We start from the raw sequence: 21,969 nt of genomic DNA on the forward strand, positions 1-21,969 counted from the left end.
GCCATCCACGCACCCCTGGTTTGCCTTAAGCATTCTGGAACAAAAGCAAATGAAAATTGACTCAGAATAAAATATTAACATCTTTAAATTATGTATTTTTAAAGCTGAAAGGGATTTACATGATTTTATATACTAAATCCCACATTTCACAGATGAAACTAATTTCCCAAAAGGCATGGTGATTGCCAACAAGACTTAGCAAATTAGTGGCAGAGCCAGGAACAGAACACAAGTCTCTTGTCTTCCACTTGCTTTTCTTTCTACTACCCCACTACCCTTATCTGTGGATTAGGAACTACATCTGAGAGGATAAATGGTTTCACTCTTGCAAAATTAGAAATTTTCTTTTATTCTAGTGCTTGTAACTTATTACTCACTGATCAACTAAGAAAAATATACAATACTAGGGATCAAATATATCCTAATCTATAGATGAATTCTTTAACTGGTAAGTTATCATTTTAAATTTCTTTGAACTATGCTTATAGTTGTACTATCCAGTGCTATAGAAACAAGCTGTATTCAACCTAAACACCTTCGAAATAAAAGTAAACATACAGATGTATAATAATTCATTTATCCAAATGAATATATAAAATACTGGATTCCTCGGACTTCAAACTGTATTACAAAGCTGTACATCATCAAGACAGTATGGGTACTGGCACAAGAACAGACATTCAGATCAATGGAACAGAATAGAGAACCCAGAAATGGACCCACAAACGTATGGCCAACTAATCTTTGACAAAGCAGGAAAGAATATCTAATAGAATAAAGACAGTCTCTTCAGCAAGTTGTGCTGGGAAAACTGGACAGCAACATGCAGAAAAATGAACCTGGACCACTTTCTTAAACCATACACAAAAATAAACTCAAAATGGATGAAAGACCTAAATGTAAGTAAGATGGAAGCCATCAAAATCCTTGAGGAGAAAGCAGGCAATTTGGCCTGCAACTTTGACTTTGGCCACAGCAACTTCTTACTCAACACGTCGCCAGAGGCAAGGGAAACAAAAGCAAAAATGAACTATTGGGGCCTCATCAAAATAAAAACCTTCTGCACAGAGAAGGAAACAATCGGCAAAATGAAAAGGCAACCAATGCAATGGGAGAAGATATTTGCAAAAGGCATATCAGATAAAGGATTACTATCCAAAATCTATAAAGAACTTCTCAAACTCAACACCCCAAATACAAATAATCCAGTGAAGAAATGGGCAAAAGACATGAATAGACACTTCTCCAAGGAAGACATCCAGATGGCCAACCAACACATGAAAAGATGCTCAACATCACTCATCATCAGGGAAATACAAATCAAAACCACAATGAGATACCACCTCACACCTGTCAGAATGGCTAACATTAACAACTCAGGCAACAACAGATGTTGGCGAGGATGCAGAGAAGGAGAATCTGTTTTGCACTGCTGGTAGGAATGCAAACTGGGGCAGCCACTCTGGAAAACAGTATGGGAGGTCCTCAAAAAATTAAAAGTAGAACTACCCTATGAGCCAGCAATTGCACTACCAGGTATTTTTCCAAGGGATACAGGTACGCTGTTTCAAAGGGGCACATTCACCCTAATGTTTACAGCAGCACTATCGATAATAGCCAAAGTATGGAAAGAGCCCAAAGGTCCATCGATGGATGAATGGATAAAGAGGATGTGGTATATATACACAATGGAGTATTACTCGGCAATGAAAAAGAATGAAATCTTGCCATTTGCAACTATGTGGATGGAACTAGAGGGTATTATGCTAAGCGAAATTAGAGAAAGACAAACATATGACTTCACTCATATGAGGACTTGAAGATACAAAACAGATGAACATATGGGAAGGGAAGCAAAAATAATACAAAAACAGGGAAGGGGTCAAAAACATAAGAGACTCTTAAATATGGAGAACAAACAGGGTTACTGGAGGGGTTGTGGGAGCGGGGATGGGCTAAATGGATAAGGGGCATTAAGGAATCTACTCCTGAAATCATTGTTGCACTATATGCTAACTTAGATATAACTTAAAAAAAAATAAATAAATAATAAAAAAATAAAATAAAATACTGGATTCCTGGAAATTTTGACTTGAAAATAAACCACATCCACAACTTGAACAACTTGTAAGATTTTTCAATTCAAATCGTTCACATGAAGCCTAAATGTCCATTGAATAAGACATGTTTCTTAGAAAAAGAGGAGTGAATGTATTTTTGGAATGATGACAGAGAAATGCATCTTTTATAACCATTTTTGATCAGAAGTATAGCTTCATTCACAAATACATAAACAGAGTCAAAATTTACAGAAAAATTTAGTGAGCTATAAGAGAACATTTTTCAGCTGCAGTTACATGTTTGGGTTTACTTATAAAATTTATATATGGAGTTTTCTATCTTAACAGTTTCATAATTACAACCTTCATGCTAGAACATTTCACTTTTTTCTACAATGATGAAGCTAAGTAATTAGAATTAAAAATTTGGAGTCATTCCTTTGGCATTTTGTAACTTTATATAAATTGCTATATATTCAGTGCTTGTGTTTTATCAAATGAAAAAATGTAAAGCAACATCAATTAAAAATACATGCAGTTTTCTTCCTTAATTCTTAATTCCAAGTAGGCAGTTTAATACAGGAATAAACTTTTCAAGAAAACTCTGATTTCTAAAATAATATTTTGATTTGAGGTAAATACGTAAGTGAAACAAGACTGAGATATGACTGGATTAGACTGCTATTCATTTTTATGTATTAAATGATGTTTTATGTATAAAAACAGGACTACAAAATACAAATATTTATGCGACAGGGGCGCGTGGGTGGTTCAGTCGGTTGAGCATCTGACTTTGGCTCAGGTCATGATCTCATGGTTCATGGGTTCAAGCCCCGCATCTGGCTCTGTGCTGACAGCTTGGAGCCTGGAGCCTGCTTCTGATTCTGTCTCCCTCTCTCTCTCTGCCCCTCCCCTGCTCACACTCTCTCTGTCTCTCAAAAATAAATAAATGTAAAAAAAAATATTTATGCGACATATGAAGTACCCTAGGAAACTACATATCTTTCACATTGGTTAATTTTCGAATTGTATTCAGCTAAGGAAGACTTCTTGGAGGAAAATATTTTGTATGAATCTCTTTATCAAAACTTCAAAATAATAAAACATTCTGAATGTAAAATAGACTTTTAAAACATTGTAATAACAATGAGTTAAAGTGAAAAATACATTTAAAAAAAAAAGCTATACCACTTATCCAGTGTAGAAATTGTCACTTATAAGAGAGTTTAATACAAGCATGACAACACATTTTTAGTGTGTGACAGTTAAGTATTATTACCTAACACCAGGGAATACACCTTTATTTGTTGGAAGGAGACTGTTTAATATTCTTTTGTATCTGTTTCACGAGTTTTTCCCAGGTCTAATTCATTTATATGAGTTGTTTTTATATTACTACCATTGTCATCAATTTTACTTTAATATTCATGAGTATATTCAACTTTGTGCAATCCTCAGCTTTTATTTCTTGGGACCCCTTTCTCAGTTCTAATTTCAAAAAGGTCTTCAGCTAAAATGCATTTTGAATTATTAGCCAATCTATTATCTCTATCACTTTCAACTTGTTCATTCTTTTCTTCATTTGTATCTTCAGGATCATAAAGTTCAGGTGTAAAATAGATAGATTCATCCTCTGCTTCTGTGTCAGAAGCTCTATTTGAAGTAGAAAGTTTAGCTTCTTTACCAACTAGAGACAATTCAATGTCCGGACCCAGGGTTTCTTCATAGAACAGCTGTTTGGAATAATTTTCTTTAAGAAGAGTAGCATCACTCTTTATTGGTGAAATAACGATTTCTGATTGAGGGCATGGTTCAGCTGGTGTGTCTACCGTCAGAGATGAGGACTCACATTTATCAGTGAGTGGTAAGACTGTTTTGCATCCTTTTTCTGTTTCAAAAGGGGAAGCGCTAGAGGCACAGTCCTCTGGAGACCTGGATTTAGGTGTTGCAGTCAGAATTTCATCAGTAATATCACGTCCCAAAGAATTAAAGCTAGACCAATTAACTCTCTTTGTCTGTTTGTTGAAGGTTGGGCTTGTCGATCTGGAAATCACAATTCTTTCTGCTTTCATTGTCTGGGCAGACTCTTCCAATAATATAGGATCATCTATAAATACAAAAATTTAAGAATGTTAATTTCCCGTTCCTAACTAATATAATAATTGTCACATTAAAGTAATTTCTGTTAAAAATAATGAAGTAACTGTAGGGATCATAATTAAGAGCCCACAACCAACAGTAGCAGGACTTCATCTTAGAACATAAAGCACAAAATGTGAACTCTTAAAGGAATCCTAGGTCCCCAGTGATTCTGAGCCCAAGTTATAATGCTGTCTAGTAAACTATCAAATTCCACACCAGGGACTTTAGGAGTGAATGAGAAAAGGGTGGGGGGGGGGGGGTAAAAAAGGAATAGAAAGAGGGCTGAGTAATGGAGGAAATATACTGTAAAAATTTGCCTTGAAAATCCACTAACCAATGATAGGGAAAAACTGACCCTAGATTAATTCCCTAAAGGAAACTGGCAACCACAAGGACTAAATTATTTGATTTAAAGTTATAAAACTGGTTAGTAATCAGACCCAACTAGAACTCAGGTTTCCTGATTACTAGTCAATGTCTTTGCATTTATTATGACATTTATTAAAAAACAACAATAAAAAAACCCACCCACCAGATACTATGAAGTAAATATTTAATACTTGATACATTAAATTATCATATATTAGTTAAAATAATTAAAATGGTATCCAATGCTATAGACCACAGTTTGGCAAATTTTTTTCTACACCTGGCCAGACAGTAAATATTTCAGGCTTTGTGGATCATATTGTATCTGCTGCAACTACAGGCATACCTCCTTTTATTGCACTTTGCTTTACTGCACATTGCAGGTACTGTGTTTTTTACAAATTCAAAGTTTGTGGCAACCTTGCATCAAGCAAGTCTATAAGTAACATTTTTCCAACAGCATTTGCTTACTTCATGTCTATGTGTCACATTTTAGTTATGCTCATCTGTGACCAGTGATCTTTGATGTCACTATTGTAATTATTTTGGGGCACTATAAACCATACCATATAAGATGGTGAACTTAAATTTTTTTTTTTTCAACGTTTATTTATTTTTGGGACAGAGAGAGACAGAGCATGAACGGGGGAGGGGCAGAGAGAGAGGGAGACACAGAATCAGAAACAGGCTCCAGGCTCTGAGCCATCAGCCCAGAGCCTGACGCGGGGCTCGAACTCACGGACTGCGAGATCGTGACCTGGCTGAAGTCAGACGCTTAACCAACTGCGCCACCCAGGCGCCCCAGGATGGTGAACTTAATAGACAAATGTGTGTGTTCTGACTGCTCCCCTCACCAGCTGTTTGCCCATCTCTTTCCCTTTCTTCAGGCATTCCTATTCCTTAAGACACGACAATATTGAAATTAGGTCAATTAATAATCCTACAATGACCTGTAAGTGCCAAGAGTTACATGTCTCTCTTTATTTACTTTTGTCTCTTTAAGTCAAAAGCTAGAAATGATATGCTTAGTGAGGAAGACATATTGAAAACCAAGATAAATCAAGGAGTAATTTTGACTTTCAACTCTTTTTAAGAAATACATTTTTGTAAGGCAATAGCTGCCACAGATAGTGATTCCTTTGATGGATCTGGGAAAAATAAATTGAAAACCTTCTGGAAAGAATTCACCATTCTAAATGCCATTAAGAACATTCATGATTCGAGCGGCCTCTGGGAGCAGACTTTAGAAGACCCCGCCTCGGACCAGGCCTTTCTGTGCAGAAGTGGCGGCACCGAGAGCCTCTATTTTACAGAGGCTTACTCTGACACATGCTCCACGGTTGGACTTGTTGCCAGGGAAGACAATGTTAAAGTCTTAAGAAAACTGCTCAAAAAGGGACGTAATGTTGATGTCGCTGATAACAGGGGATGGATGCAGATTTACTAAGCAGCTTATCACAACTCTGTAGAATGTTTACAGATGTTAAACCATGCAGATTCATCTGAAAACTACATTAAGATAAAGACGGTTCAGGGCTTCTGTGCATTACATCTTGCTGCAAGTCAAGGACATTGGAAGACCGTACACTCTTTTAGAACCTGGGGCAGATGCTAATGCCACTACTTCAGAGAAAACCACACCACTGTTTTTAGCTGTTGAAAATGGACAGATAGATACATTAAAGCTGTTGCTTCGACATGGAGCAAATGTTAATGGGTCCCATTCTGGGTGCGGATGCAACGCTTTGCATCAGGCTACTTTTCAGGAAATGCTGAGATCATAAAATTGCTTTTTTAAGAAAGGAGCAAACAGGAAATGCCAGGATGACTTTGGAATCACACTTTTATTTGTGGCTGCTTGGCACGGCAAGCTGGAAAGCTTAAACATACTTATTTCATCGGGTGCAAAAGTCAACTGTCAAACATTGGATGAAGTTACTCCCTCATTCATTGCTGCTCAGGAGGGCCACACAGAATGTGTAGAGCTTTTGCTGTTCAGTGGGCCAGATGCTGATCTTTACTGTAAGGAGGTCTATTGGCAGTTACCTATTCATGCAGTTGCATGAATGGTCCATATTGGACCATTAATGGACTTGTTAATACCACTTACCAACTGGGTTTGTGACATGGGCCAAAGTGAGCCCCGTTTACTCTGCAGTGTTCGGAGGGCATGAAGAGTGCCTAGAAATGTTATTCCAGTATGACTACAGACAAGATGTCTAGATGTGCCACATCTTTGCATTTAGTTCTCCCATGTGTATGGCTTTCCAAAAGGACTGTGAGTTTTTGGAATTGTGAATATTCTTTTGAAATATGGAGCCCAACTAAATGAACTTCATTTGGCATACTGCCTAAAGTATAAGAAATTTTCAGTATTTTGCTACTTTTTGAAGAAAGGTCGTCTATTGGCATTGTGGAACCATATTTCTGAATCTATAAATCATGCAATTAAAGCATAGACAAAATATAAGGAATGGCTACCATCTCTCCTGCTTGCTGGATTTGACCCACTGAATCTACTCTGCAATTCTTGGATTGACCCAGTCAGTGATGACACCCTTATCTTCACTTTGGAGTTTACTAATTGGAGGAGGCTTCTTCCAGCTGTTGAAAAGATGCTCTCTGCTCGTGTCTCAACCTCCTCTTGGGCTCTGCAAGCAGCATATTGCCTCTATTCTGTCCCTCACCCACCTTTGTTGTTTAGAAATTCATTCAGTCCAGTCTCAAACCAGAACACCTATGATCCGACAGTTTTATCTGTCAGTTGCCACTTCCCAGATTTGCTCTCTGCAAATGTTTCGAGGATGAATGAAGTTCCAGAACTGGCAGTTATTTAAGATGGAGAAATCAGGGAAACTACTTAATGCAGCTCGTGTCTTACTCTGAAAACGACCAAAACAAAGAGCCATGCGGTACAAATTCTTCGTGATTTTATGGTCATAAATGATGATATTTGTTTGTGTGGTCAGTTAGGTTTTTGGGGGGGAGGCAGTAGTTTATTGCAAATGTTTACAATTGTGCTTCCTGGTAAAAAAAAATACCATAAACCTGACTTATGTTACATTAGTGCAAATTTATCACCAACACATTTTATGTTGTAAATTCATTTACCTAACCATTTTCTGCATTATTTTGTTAATGAACTATGATGCTGCTTCTAGTGCTGAAAATGGCACATTTCCACTTATGAGTCTGTTTACCTAGGGCTAGGAGCTTAGAATGGAATGCATAAAACTTTCCAGGAAATGTACACACAATGGGGTTGAATCTATTATTATTATTATTATTATTATTATTATTATTATTAATTTGAGGTTGACTCTCTCTTATAAGTCCATTCTCATCTCTTAATTCAGTCAGTTTTATGAAGAATTGCTATTCATTGGCTTTTCACAGGTAAACTCGGGAGAATTTTTTTTAAGAATACAGAAAATGAATAATTTTTCTGTTGACCCCCCCTACCCCCCAAGTTTCTTAATGCTCTCTTTGGCTAAAAGAAACTCCCATTTCTGCAAAGGCAAGAACAGATCTAAACTCAAACATAGGCTAAGTTGAAAAAAATTAGGTCAATATTGAAATAAATGAGCATATTACCACACTTGGAGTACTAATCAGGACACTGAGAGGGGCATTTCTGTGGCACTATCATTAAAGAAAGAAAGCTATGTATTTCTGAGTCACATAGTATCAAATAAAACATTCAAGCTCCATTCAGCCTCCAGATCCGAGGGTAGCTTTGATCCTATGAAGCAATGATTGCTACTTTTATTAATATTATAGTGTTTTTCCTTTTTATCAAATAGTCCTTGATCCTATGAAATTTAGACCTCAGAAACCTAGGGTAATGAGCTATGACCTCATTGGTAGTGCTCAATATGAATCTACAGTCAGAGAAGACAAACACTGGATCAGGTGAGCTAATGGTAAGATGCTGTCAGGACCAACCTTGAAAGAAAGTTTATGAAATCATTACTGTCACGACAGACAACTAGAAATTGGGCCTAGAGGAGGGAAAATCTTTTGTCCTACTGGGATTCTGTGGCTTGAAATAGATGGGAGTGTGTCAGCCAAGTCCGTCTCTGATAGGCCTTTGCTATTTGCTAAATAGCAAGGATGAAGTCAGACCAAATGATGGAAACATCGTTAAGATCCAGAGAGATGACTGAACTCGGTACAGATTAGAGCTATAGTTGTTGCCTGTGGGTGGAGATAAGAGTTAGAATGTGGGTATACAGGTAGAAATAAGTGTAGATATGGAAAACCAGGTGGAAATTCTGATACTTAATAAATTCCAAGAATGTATGTACTATGTAATAATTTTTAAATGTTGTTCTAATCTTTATTTTTCCAAACCCTAAGTCTCTGGTTTTTCACATAACTGGTTTATTATTGGGGCCAAATACACATAGAATATTTACATTTTTTTTTTTAATGTTTATTTATTTTGGGGACAGAGAGAGACAGAGCATGAATGGGGGAGGGGCAGAGAGAGAGGGAGACACAGAATCGGAAACAGGCTCCAGGCTCCGAGCCATCAGCCCAGAGCCCGACGCGGGGCTCGAACTCACGGACCGCGAGATCGTGACCTGGCTGAAGTCGGACGCTTAACCGACTGCGCCACCCAGGTGCCCCTAGAATATTTACATTTGAGGGTGAATCTTCTCATGTGTTTTTGTTCATGTTCAAATATGTAATAAAAATTAAACTATCAAAAAAATTCATGATTCATGGGAAGAAGTTAAAATATCAACATTAACAGGAATTTGGGAGGAGTTGATTCCAATCCTCATGGATGACTTTGAGGAATTCAAGACTTTAGTGGAGATGTGGTGGAAATAGCGAGAGCACTAGAATTAAAAGTAAAGCCTGAAAATGTGATTGAATTGCTGCCATCTCATAAGAAAACTTCAATGGAAGAGGAACTACTTCCTATGTATCAGCAAAGAAAGTGGTTTCTTGGGATGAAATCTACTCCTAGTCAAGATGCTGTGAAAATTGTTGAAATGACTACAAAGAATTTAAGATATTATATAAACTTAATAAAGTAGCAGCAAAGTTTGAGAGGACTGACTCCAATTTTGAAAGAAGTTCTAATTTGGGTAAAATACTATCAAAAAGCATCGTATGCTATAGAGAAGTCATTTGTAAAAGAAGAGTCAATTGATGTGGCAAACTTCATAGTGGTCTTATTTTAAAAATTGCTGCATCCACCCCAGCCTTCAGCAACCAGCTCCCTGATCAGTTAGCAGCCATAGACACTGAAGCACGACCTTCCACCAGTAAAAAGATTATGGCTTGTTGAAAGCTCAGTTGATGGTTAGCATTTTTTAGCAATAAAGTTTTTTTAATTAAGGTATATACATTATTTTTAGGACATAATGTCATTACACACTTAAGAGACTATAGTATTAGTATAACGTAAACATAACTTTTATACGCACTACAAAACCAAAAAATTCATCTGAATTGTTTTATTGTGATACTTGCTTTATTGTGGTGGTCTGGAACCAAACCCGCAACATCTCCAAGGTATGTAAGTACTCAATTGTGCTGGTCTAGTGCAAATACACTATGACTAAACTCTGCTGTTGTGTACCACACATAACTGAATGCTCTACCGACTGAGCTAGCCGGGCAGTTCATACATAACTGAATGGATGTGACTCTGTACCATTAAACATGATATACAAAAACAGATGGCCAAATTGGTCCATAAGCCATAGTTTGCCAATCCCTGACACAGACTATTATATTCTAATATATTTTAAAATGTTATTTTTTATTATTCAGAATAAATGACTCTCACTTCCCTAAACTAATAAATTCATGTAAGAGAAGTTATCTATACATTAGACCAATTTTTAATATAGCCCTACATCTGCCATTTGTACAGTATTACCATGCTGTGATATTTATCATCTTATTAGATCTTTGCATCCCAAGCTAAGGGATAGCTATGAAGAGATTCCTTTTTTCTTTTTTTTTTTTTTTTGAAAGTTTATTTAGTTATTTTGAGAGAGGGAGAGGGAGAGGGAGAGAGGGAGAGAGGGAGAGAGAGAGAGAGAGAGAGAGAAGGAGGGACAGAGAGGGGGAGAGAATCCCAAGCAGGCTCAGCTGACAGTGCAGAGCCAGACATGGGGCTTGATCCTGCGACCCTGAGATCATGACCTGAGCTGAAATCAAGAGTCGAATGCTTACCCAGCTCAGCCACCCTGGTGTCCCAGAGATTCCTTTTTCTATTAAGACTCAAAAAAGTTACGTGACTTGCTCATGGTCACAAAGTTAGGTAATGACAAAGTTTTGAGTAGAAAACCAGAAAATATGCTCAGGTCTCTTGACAAAAGTTTGTTCTCATTCCAATACACCATACTATTTCATTACTTTATGATAATGCCTTCTATTACAAGCCAACATATTTAAGGAAATTAATCTATAGCAAAATATATATCATTTCACTTGATATAATGAAAGAATTCTCTATCAAATGTAAATAGGCAAAACTTTTCAAACCTTGGTCCTTTCGGGAGATGATGTCTCCTGGTAGAGATAGACTTGTGGTTATTTTAGGACAGTGTAGTTCTTGGACACACATTTTTGCTTCACCTTCCCTAGGATTTTCTGGTGGTAGATGGCTTGCTGCTTCTGATAAGTAAGTTAAGGTATTGTCCTTCAAACCGGCCACTTCAAGTGTAGACCCACTGTCCTGTATAAACTTTCTGTCCTCTTTGGATACATCAATGACTTTCTGGCGCTTTTTGGAAAATTCAGCCAAGGACTCCATTGCACTTTCAAAGGTTGAATGGTACTGAACCTGCTGCCGTATCCATTTAGAAAGTCCTAAGGAAAAAGTAAACCCAGGGAAGAAACTTTGGTTATTTAGTTTCCTAAGACATTATGTATTAAGAAAAGCCTTAGATAATTTTTCTAATGAAGTAATCTATATGAATTTAGGGTATATAGAATGGTTCTCTACACTAAAAACTATAGAAAAAACTATAGAAAGTTTATGAAAAAAATTGAAAAAGACACAAAAAAAATGGGAAAACATCCCATGCTAATGGATTAAGCTCTTAATTGTTCTTCTGAACAAATATTGTTAAAATATCTATACTATCCAAAGCAATCTATGCATTCAATGCAATCCTTATCAAAATAACACCAGCATTCTTCACAGAGCTAGAACAAACAATCCTAAAATTTGTATGGAGCCAGAAAAGACTGAATAGCCAAAGCCATGTTGAAAAAGAAAACCAAATCTGGAGGCATCATAATTCTGGATTAAAAAGCTGTAATCATCAAGACAGTATGGTACTGGCACAAAAACAGACATACAGATCGATGGAACAGAACAGAGAACCAGAAAAGGACCCACAAATGTATGGCCAACTAATCTTTGACAAAGCAGGAAAGAATATTCAATGGAAAAAAGACAGTCTCTTCAGCAAATGGTGCTCAGAAAACTGGGCAGTGACATGTGGGAGAATGAACCTGGACCACTTTTTACACCATGCTCAAAAATAAACTCAAAATGGGGGCACCTGGGTGGCTCAGTCAGCAGAGCGTCTAACTTCAGTCCAGGTCATGATCTCACAGTCTGTGAGTCTGAGCCCCACGTCAGGCTCTGTGCTGACAGCTCAGAGCCTGGAGCTTGTTTTGGATTCTGTGTCTCCCTCTGTCTCTGTCCCTTCCCCACTTGTGCTCTCTCTCTGTCTCAAAAATAAATAAACATTAAAAAAATTTTCAAAATAAACTCAAAATAGATGAAATACCTAAATGTAAGACAAGAAACCATTAAAATCCTAGGGGAGAAAACAGGCAACAACTTCTTTGACTTCGGCTGCAGCAATTTCTTACTAGACATGTCTCTGGAGGCAAGGGAAACAGGAACCATTGGGACCTCATCAAGATAAAAAGCTTCTGCACAGCAAAGGAAACAATCAACAAAACTAAAAGGCAATCGATGGAATGGGAGAAGATATTTGCAAATAACAAATCGGATAAAGGGTTAGTATCCAAAGTCTATCTATAAAGAACGTATCAAACTCAACACCCAAAAAACAAATAAGTCAGTGAAGAAATAGGCAAAATGAACAGATACTTTTCCAAAGAAGACATCCAGATGGCTAGCAGACACATAAATAGATGCTCAACATCACACATCATGAGGGAAATACAAATCAAAACCATGATGAGATACCACCTCACACCTGTCAGGATGGCGAAAATTAAAAACTCAGGAACCAACAGATGATGGTTAGAATGTGGAGAATGGGGAATCCTTTTTGTACTGTTGGTGAGAATGCATACTGGTGCAGCCACTTTGGAAAAAAGTATGGAAGTTCCTCCAAGAATTAAAAATAGAGCTACCTTAACACCCAGCAATTTCACTACTAGGTATTTATACAAAGGATACAAAAATGCTGATTTGAAGGAGCACATGCCACCCCCCCCAATGTTTATAGCAGCACTATCAACAAGAGCCAAATTATGGAAAGAGCCCAAATGTCCACTGACTAATGATGAATGGATAAAGAAGATGTGGTATATATATACAATGGCGATCAAAAAGAATGAAATCTTGCCATGTGAAACAGGTGGATGGAATTAGAATGTATTATGCTAAGAGAAGTCAGTCAGAGAAAGACAAATACCGTATGATTTCACTCGTATGTGGAATTTAAGAAAAAAAGATGAACATAGGGGAAGGGAAAGAAAAAGAAGATAAAAAGAGGGAGGCAAACCATAAGAGGTTCTTTTTTGTTGTTGTTGTTGTTTAAGTTTATGTATTTACGTTGAGAGAGAGAGAGAGAGCGAGTGAGCAGGAGAGGGGCAGAGAGAGGAGACAGAACCCCAAGCAGGCTCCACACTGTCAGTACAGAGCCTATGTGGGGTTTGAACCCATGACCCATGAGATCATGACCTGAGCCGAAATCAAGAGTTGAATGCTTAACCTACTGAGCCACCCATGCACCCATAAGAGACTTTTTTTTAAATTTTTTTTATAACGTTCATTTTTTATTTTTGAGACACAGCATGAACGGGGGAGGGGCAGAGAGAGAGGGAGACACAGAATCGGAAGCAGGCTCCAGGTTCTGAGCCATCAGCCCAGAGCCCGATGCGGGGCTCGAACTCACAGACCGCGAGATCGTGACCTGAGCTGAAGTCGGACGCCCAACCGACTGAGCCACCCAGGCGCCCCCATAAGAGACTCTTAAATACAGAGAACTAAGGGTTGCTGGAGGGGAGGTGGGTAGGGGGCTGGGCTAAATGGGTGACGGGTACTAAGGACAGCACTTGTTGGCATGAGCACTGGGTGTTACATGTAAGTGAAGAATCACTTAATTCTACTTCTGAAACCATTATTACACTATATGTTAACTTGGATTTAAGCAGGAAAAAAAAAAAAGATTCTCAATATTTTTCCTGCCTAAAAATCTTCACATGTACACTATGCTTAGTATTGCTCATGTATCAGTACCATTTTTCTTTACATGCAGTGATTGTCAACTGAAGGGAGGGAAGAGGGAGTGGGAGAAGAGTGGAATGGGAGAAATGTATTATTTGTCAGTTTAGAATAACTGGGGAAATAAGGCAAATTTAATTTCATCATAATTCCCCACAAATATTGCCTACGCTTTAATTTTAGAGAAACTAGAAGTTGTAAACAACATGATCTTCCATTCCAACTTTCTAACTTTGACTCCCTTCACAAAAATAAATGCAAGATTCCAGTCTCATAGGTTTTTTTGTTCCTCTTCTCCCCCAATTCCAAATGTGTCTTAAACTATCCTGGAAATGAAAGGAATAACAATGTTACCATGGACAAATCATGTCCTATTTGAATATTTATGATATATTTTTTAATATATAAACAATTAAGTTGTAAGGGACATGATTTGACCTATGACATGTGAAAACTGTAAAACCTTGAACCATATTAAAAGTATACGTGTTTTGTAGTATGACTTATTTCAGAATGAAATTCAAAATCAGATATTCACTTTTAGAAAATAAATATTCTCTGCTGGTGTTACTATCATCATCTTCTGGAGTAATTTAAAAAGTCACTATGGTATTTTAAGTTAAAAGAAAAATAAGACAGGGCTTCAAACAACTTGAACTCCTATACAATCATTTACATACATTCCTTTAGTTTTTTTTTTATGGGAGTTTTTCTATATTTAAAGCAAAATGAATTGAGTTCTGTAGTTAATGCAAATTCACTTCAAATAAAAATTAGCCATCAAAAGGAATTTGTACATTGTTGTGCTAGTATTATCTAGATAGGAAGATTTCACACTTTTATGAGTCTCAGAGAAAATAAATAAAAACCATACAGAAATAATGTAAAATTCTTAATTTAAAAAATCTGTTGGCAGTGTCTAGCTGGCTCAGTAGGTGGAACATGTGATTCTTGATCTTGGTGTTGTAAGTTCGAGCCCCACATTGGGTATAGAGACCTACTTAAAAAATAAAATCTTTAGGAGCACCTGGGTGGCTCAGTTGTCAAGAGTTAGGCTCAGGTTGTTGTCTCATGGTTCTTGAGTGTGAGCCCTACATTGGGCTCTCTGCTATCAGTGCAGAACCTGCTCGGATCCTGTCTCCTTCTCTCTGTCCTTCTACTAGTGTGTGCTCTGTCTCTCTCTCAAATCAAATCAAATCAAATCTTTAGGGGCATGTGGGTGGCTCAGTCGGTTAAGCATCTGACTCTTGATTTTGATTTTGGCTCAGGTCATGATCTCACTGTCATAAGATCAAACCCTGCACTGGGCTCTGCGCTGAGCACGGGGCCAGCTTGAGATTCTCTGTCTCACCCTCTGCCCCTCTTCCCCACTTACGCCCTCTCTCTAAAATAAAATTAAAAAAAAATTTTTAAGATATTTAATTTATTTTCAAGTTAGCTTAGAATACTACTCGGCAAGGACAAAGAACGAAATCTTGCCATTTGCAACAACGTGGATGGAACTGGAGGGTATTATGCTAAGTGAAATAAGTCAGTCAGAGAAAGACAGATATCATATGTTTTCACTCATATGAGGAATTTGAGAAACTTAACAGAAGTTAAGTTTCCATCTCTTTCCATGCAGGAAGAGAAGAAAAAAAAAAGTTACAAACTGAGAGGGAGTCAAAGCACAAAAAACATTTTTTTTAATAAATAAATCTTTTAAAAATTCAACAAGTCTGAACTATAAGGTAAGAAGTACTAGATGTTCAAATAAGAAAAACTTTTCAGATTTTGCACTTTTTAACCGAAGTTAAGAAAAACATTTGACAAGAAGACCATTTAATTTTTTAACTTTTTAAAGATTTTATTTTTAAATAATCTCTACATCCAATGTGGAGCTTGAACTTATAATCCCAAGATCAACCCTGAACCAGCCAGGTGCCCGTAGAATATTTTAAAGAAGGATTTCCCTTAAAGTTCTTTATTTTGTTTGGTTGGGAAAAATAATTATACTGATTAAACATCAAACTTTTCTAAAACTGAAAAATTTTAGTATTAAACTCGCCTCTTTCACATGTGGAACTTTTTGTAATCAAAGAAAGCCTTTTCAGTGCAAAATGTCAGTTTGCTTTTGAAAACTCAAAGAATCTGAGCTCCACCTGCTGACTAAACATAAGCACTTAACATTTTGCTTTTAGTTATGTCTGGCCCTAAGTGCAATGGGTTGCTTTACATGGAAAGAGCAGAAAAGACTAATAAAGCAGCACTTGCTGCTTTAATCCAGGTGTATACATTTTAACGCCAAACCAAATACTAGGCTCTGAAATAGAAAAAGTAGAGTCCATACCCATAGGTAGTTTATCTGAAACAAATTTAAAATTTTGCATCTCTTTTTATCATTGTCGTATGAACTTTTTAGCTTTGAAGATAATAAAGATGCAAGTATTTCCAAACTAAATACTATAGGCACATAATATTTGTTCATCTGAGTGGGGAAAAATGGCCATTCACTCTATCTTGAGGCCTACAGTGGAGCTTTTTTCCTTTTAGAAAATACTAGCTCTAACATGAACTCTATAACAGCTGAAGCATTTCTAAACAAACAAAAAGCAATCAACAATCTTCAATATAATCAAGAATGAAAGAATAGGGGCGCCTGGGTGGCGCAGTCGGTTAAGCGTCCGACTTCAGCCAGGTCACGATCTCGCGGTCCGTGAGTTCGAGCCCCGCGTCAGGCTCTGGGCTGATGGCTCAGAGCCTGGAGCCTGTTTCCGATTCTGTGTCTCCCTCTCTCTCTGCCCCTCCCCCGTTCATGCTCTGTCTCTCTCTGTCCCAAAAAAATAAATAAACATTGAAAAAAAAAAAAATTTAAAAAAAAAAAAAAAAAAAAAAAAAAAAAAGAATGAAAGAATAAAGAATCCTAAGCAGCCAAAGGAGATATGCTTACATGTAAAAACTTATTTTTTGGAAAATTCATTTCTGTGAATAGCCTTTTCCCTGATAATGATAAATAAATAATTACTGTTACTGAATTAAATCCAACATTCTACAAAATTGAAGGATACTAACTGATTAATACTATGTTAGTTAGTAACTAGACTCTCCTCTATAAAGATTTTTTTGTAAACACACAAGCATTAAAAGGCTAGATTTCCTGTCAATATGAATTTTTCCATATTTGATCTATTAAAAATCTGTCCCTCCCCAATTTTTAAAAAATTTATTCAATTATTTTGGGGCACCTGGGTGGCTCAGTGGGTTAGGTGTCTGACTTCAGCTCAGGTCATGATCTCACAGCTCATGAGTTCTAGCCCTGCATCAGGCTCTGTGCTGACAGCTCAGAGGCTGGAGCCTGCTTCTGATTCTGTGTCTCCCTCTCTCTCTGACCCTTTCCCGCTTGCACACTGTCTCTCTCTTAAAAATAAACATTAAAAAAATTTTTTAATAAAAAAATAAAAAATAATTTATTCAATTTTTAATTCAAACGCTTTGGGATGCAGCGAAGGCAGTCCTGAGAGGAAAATACATTGCAATCCAGGCCTATCTCAAGAAACACGAAAAATCCCAAATACAAAATCTAACAGCACACCTAAAGGTAACAGAAGCAGAACAGCAAAGACACCCCAAACCCAGCAGAAGAGAAATAATAAAGATCATAACAGAAATAAACAATATAGATCTAAAAAAAACAGCAGAGCAGGTCAACGAAACCAAGAGTTGATTTTCTGAAAAAATAAACAAAACTGATAAACCTCTAGCAGGCTTCTCAATAAGAAAAGGGAGAGGAACCAAATAGCTAAAATCATGAATGAAAATGGAATTATTACAACCAATCCCTCAGAAACACAAGCAATTATCAGGGAATACTATGAAAACTTATATGCCAACAAACTGGACAACCTGGAAGAAATGGACAAATTCCTAACCACACACACACTTCCAAAACTCAAACAGGAAGAAATAGAAACTTTGAACAGACCCATAACCAGCAAGAAATTGAATCAGTTAACAAAAATCTCCCAACAAATAAGAGTCCAGGACCAGATGCCTTCCCTGGAGAATTCTACCAGACATTTAAAGCAGAGATAATACCTATCCTTCTCAAGCTGTTCCAAAAAATAGAAAGGGAAGGAAAACTTCCAGACTCATTCTATGAACCCAGCATTGTTTTGACTCCCAAACCAGACAGAGACCCAGCAAAAAAAGAGAACTACAGGCCAACATCCCTGATGAATATGGATGCAAAAATTCTCAACAAGATACCAGCAAATCGAATTCAACACCATGTAAAAAGAATTATTCACCGATCAAGTGGGATTCATTCCTGGGCTGCAGGGCTGGCTCAACATTGGCAATTCAATCAATGTGATACATCACATTAATAAAAGAAACAGTAAGAACCATATGATCCTGTCAATTGATGCAGAAAAAGCATTTGACAAAATTCAGCATCCTTTCTTAATAAAAACCCTCGAGAAAGTCAGGATAGAAGGAAAATACTTAAACATCATAAAAACCATTTATGAAGAGACCACAGCTAATATCATCCTCAATGGGGAAAAACTGAGAGCTTTCCCCGAGATCAGGAACATGACAGGGATGTCCACTCTCACCGCTGTTGTTCACATAGTGTTGGAAGTGCTAGCATCAGCAATCAGACAACAAAAGGAAATCAAAGGCATCAAAATTGGCAAAGATGAAGTCAAGCTTTCACTTTTTGCGGAGGACATGATATTATACATGGAAAACCCGAGAGACTCCACTAAAAGTCTGCTAGAACTAATACATGAATTCAGCAAAGTCACAGGATACAAAGAAATGTACAGAAATCAGTTGCATTCTTATACATCAATAATGAAGCAACAGAAAGACAAATAAAGAAACTGATCCCATTCACAATTGCACCAAGAATCATAAAATACCTATGAATAAACCTAACCAAAGATGTGAAAGATCTATATGCTGAAAACTATAGAAAGCTTATGAAGGAAACTGAAGAAGATACAAAGAAATGGAAACACATTCCATGCTCATGGATTGGAAGAATAAACATTGTTAAAATGTCAATACTACCCAAAGCAATCTCCACATTCAATGCAATCCCAGTTAAAATTGCACCAGCATTCTTCTCAAAGCTAGAACAAGCAATCCTAAAATTTGTATGGAACCACAAAAGACCCCGAATAGTCAAAGTAATACTGAAGAAGACCAAAGCGGGAGGCATCACAATCCCAGACTTTAGCCTCTACTACAAAGCTGTAATCATCAAGACAGCATGGTATTGGCACAAAAACAGACACATACACCAATGGAATATAATAGAGACTCCAGAATTGGACCCACAAAAGTATGGACAACTAATCTTTGACAAAGCAGGAAAGAATTTCCAATGAAAAAAAAAGACAGTCTCTTTAACAAATGGTGCTGGGAAGACTGGACAGCAACATGCAGAAGAATGAAACTAGACTACTTTTTTACACCATTCACAAAAATAAACTCAAAATGGATGAAGGACCTGAATGTGAGAAAGGAAACCATCAAAACCCTAGAGGAAAGGGTCACCCGGGTGGCTCAGTCGGTTGAGCATCCAACTTCGGCTCAGGTCATGATCTCACAGTTTGTGGGTTCAAGCCCCACATCAGGCTCTGGGCTGACAGCTTGCTCAGAGCCTGCAGCCTGCTTCAGATTCTGTGTCTCCCTCTCCCTCTCTCTCTCTGCCCCCCCCCCCCACCCAGTCATGCTCTGTCTCTGAAAAATAAATAAATGTTAAAAAAAAAAAAAATTAAAAAAAAAAACCCTAGAGGAGAAAGCAGGAAAAAACCTCTCTGACCTCAGCCGCAGCAATTTCTTACTTGACACATCTCCAAAGACAAGGGAATTAAAAGCAAAAATGAACTATTGGGACCTCATCAAGATAAAAAGCCTCTGCACTGTGACCACAAAACTAAAAGGCAACCAACGGAATGGGAAAAGATATTTGCAAATGACATATCGGACAAAGGGCTAGTATCCAAAATCTATAAAGAACTCACCAAACTTCACACCCGAAATACAAACAATCCAGTGAAGAAATGGGCAGAAGACATGAATAGACACTTCTCTAAAGAAGACATCCAGATGGCCAACAGGCACATGAAAAGATGCTCAACATCACTCCTCATCAGGGAAATACAAATCAAAACCATACTGAGATATCACCTCATGCCAGTCAGAGTGGCTAAAACAAACAAATCAGGAGACTATAGATACTGGAGAGGATGTGGAGAAACGGGAACCCTCTTGCACTGTTGGTGGGAATGCAAACTGGTGCAGTCACTCTGGAAAAGCGTGGAGGTTCCTCAAAAAATTAAAAATAGATCTACCCTATGACCCAGCAATAGCACTGTTAGGAATTTACCCAAGAGATACAGGAGTGCTGATGCATAGGGGCGCTTGTACCCCAATGTTTATAGCAGCACTTTCAACAATAGCCAAATTGTGGAAAGAGCCTAAATGTCCATCAACTGATGAGTGGATAAAGAAGTTGTGGTTTGGGGCGCCTGGGTGGTGCAGTCGGTTAAGCATCCGACTTCATCCAGGTCACGATCTCGCGGTCCGTGAGTTCGAGCCCCGCGTCAGGCTCTGGGCTGATGGCTCAGAGCCTGGAGCCTGTTTCCGATTCTGTGTCTCCCTCTGTCTCTGCCCCTCCCCCGTTCATGCTCTGTCTCTCTCTGTCCCAAAAAAAAAAAAAAAAAAAAAGTTGGAAAAAAAAAGTTGTGGTTTACATACATAATGGAATACTACGTGGCAATGAGAAAGAATGAAATATGGCCTTTTGTAGCAACGTGGATGGAACTGGAGAGTGTTATACTAAGTGAAATAAGTCATACAGAGAAAGACAGATACCATATGTTTTCACTCTTATGTGGATCCTGAGAAACTTAACAGAAGACCATGGGGGAGGGGAAGAAAAAAAAAAGTTAGAGAGGGAGGAAGCCAAGCCATAAGAGACTCTTGAAAAGTGAGAATAAACTGAGAGTTGATGGGGGGAAGGGAAAAGTGGGTGATGGGCATTGAGGAGGGCACCTGTTGGGATGAGCACTGGGTGTTGTATGGAAACCAATTTGACAATAAATTTCATATTTAAAAAATAAAAAAATAAAAAATCTTTTAATAAAAAGATAATCTACTCGATTATTTTGAGATAGAGAAAGAGAGAGAGTGTGCAAGTGGGAAGGGTTCAGAGAAACAGAGGGTGAAAGAATTCCAATCCCAGTGCAGAGCCCGATGCAGGCTTGAACTCAAGTACCGCAAGATCATGACTGGAGCCAAAGTCGGATGCTTAACCAACTGAGACACCCGGGTGCCCCTGTCCAAATTTTTTCTTTAAAACCAGCAGTTATTAGGGGCGCCTGGGTGGTTCAGTTGGTTGAGTGTCTGACTTCGGTTCAGGTCATGATCTCATAATTTCATGAGTTCGAGCCCTGCATTGGGCTCTGTACTGACAGCTCGGAGCCTGGAGCCTGCTTCAGATTCTGTGTCTCAGTCTCTCTCTCTCCCTGTCCCTCCCTGGCTTGTGTGCTCTCTCTCTCTCTCAAAAATAAATAAACATTAAAAAAGAACAACAACCAGTAGTTACTAAATACCAATGACTGTTATTAACTCTTACTCTAAACCCAACTGAGAATCTTACCAGATATATACCGTGCAGGGTTACTACTAAAGCGATCATCCACAAGAATAAGAGCTCCCCAATCATTTTTGTGTCGAATACACCTATAAAAAAAATAGGGAGAAAAATCAAACAGAAATAATCTTGAAAATAAAAGCCAGACTTCTTGTGAGACAGAATATTGAGAAAAATCAGGGATGCCATTAGTATATTCCTCTAAGCCTTGTTATTATGAGCAAGATTATAGAAACAACTCAATACAATGTACCAAAGTAGGTATATTAAAAATCTCCTACTTTTGC

The 21,969-nt window shown here is 37.7% G+C and overlaps 1 protein-coding gene and 1 pseudogene across 1 annotated transcript in view; one reads left to right on the forward strand and one right to left on the reverse strand.

Moving 5' to 3' along the window:
* Positions 1 to 2,121: 2,121 nt before the first annotated feature.
* The window catches only part of BRIP1 (BRCA1 interacting helicase 1), a 210,036-nt gene continuing 190,188 nt past the window's right edge, over positions 2,122 to 21,969 (reverse strand). The window contains 5 exon segments of the mRNA XM_045490624.1: positions 2,122 to 3,480; positions 3,483 to 3,532; positions 3,534 to 4,167; positions 11,082 to 11,408; positions 21,689 to 21,771. Of these exon segments, the coding sequence (XP_045346580.1) occupies positions 3,383 to 3,480; positions 3,483 to 3,532; positions 3,534 to 4,167; positions 11,082 to 11,408; positions 21,689 to 21,771 (1,192 nt within the window). The 3' untranslated portion in view covers positions 2,122 to 3,382.
* Positions 4,743 to 7,435, forward strand: LOC123604201 (annotated as a pseudogene).

This window comes from Leopardus geoffroyi, chromosome E1, assembly GCF_018350155.1.
Source record: "Leopardus geoffroyi isolate Oge1 chromosome E1, O.geoffroyi_Oge1_pat1.0, whole genome shotgun sequence".
NCBI classification, from domain to species: Eukaryota; Metazoa; Chordata; class Mammalia; order Carnivora; family Felidae; genus Leopardus; species Leopardus geoffroyi.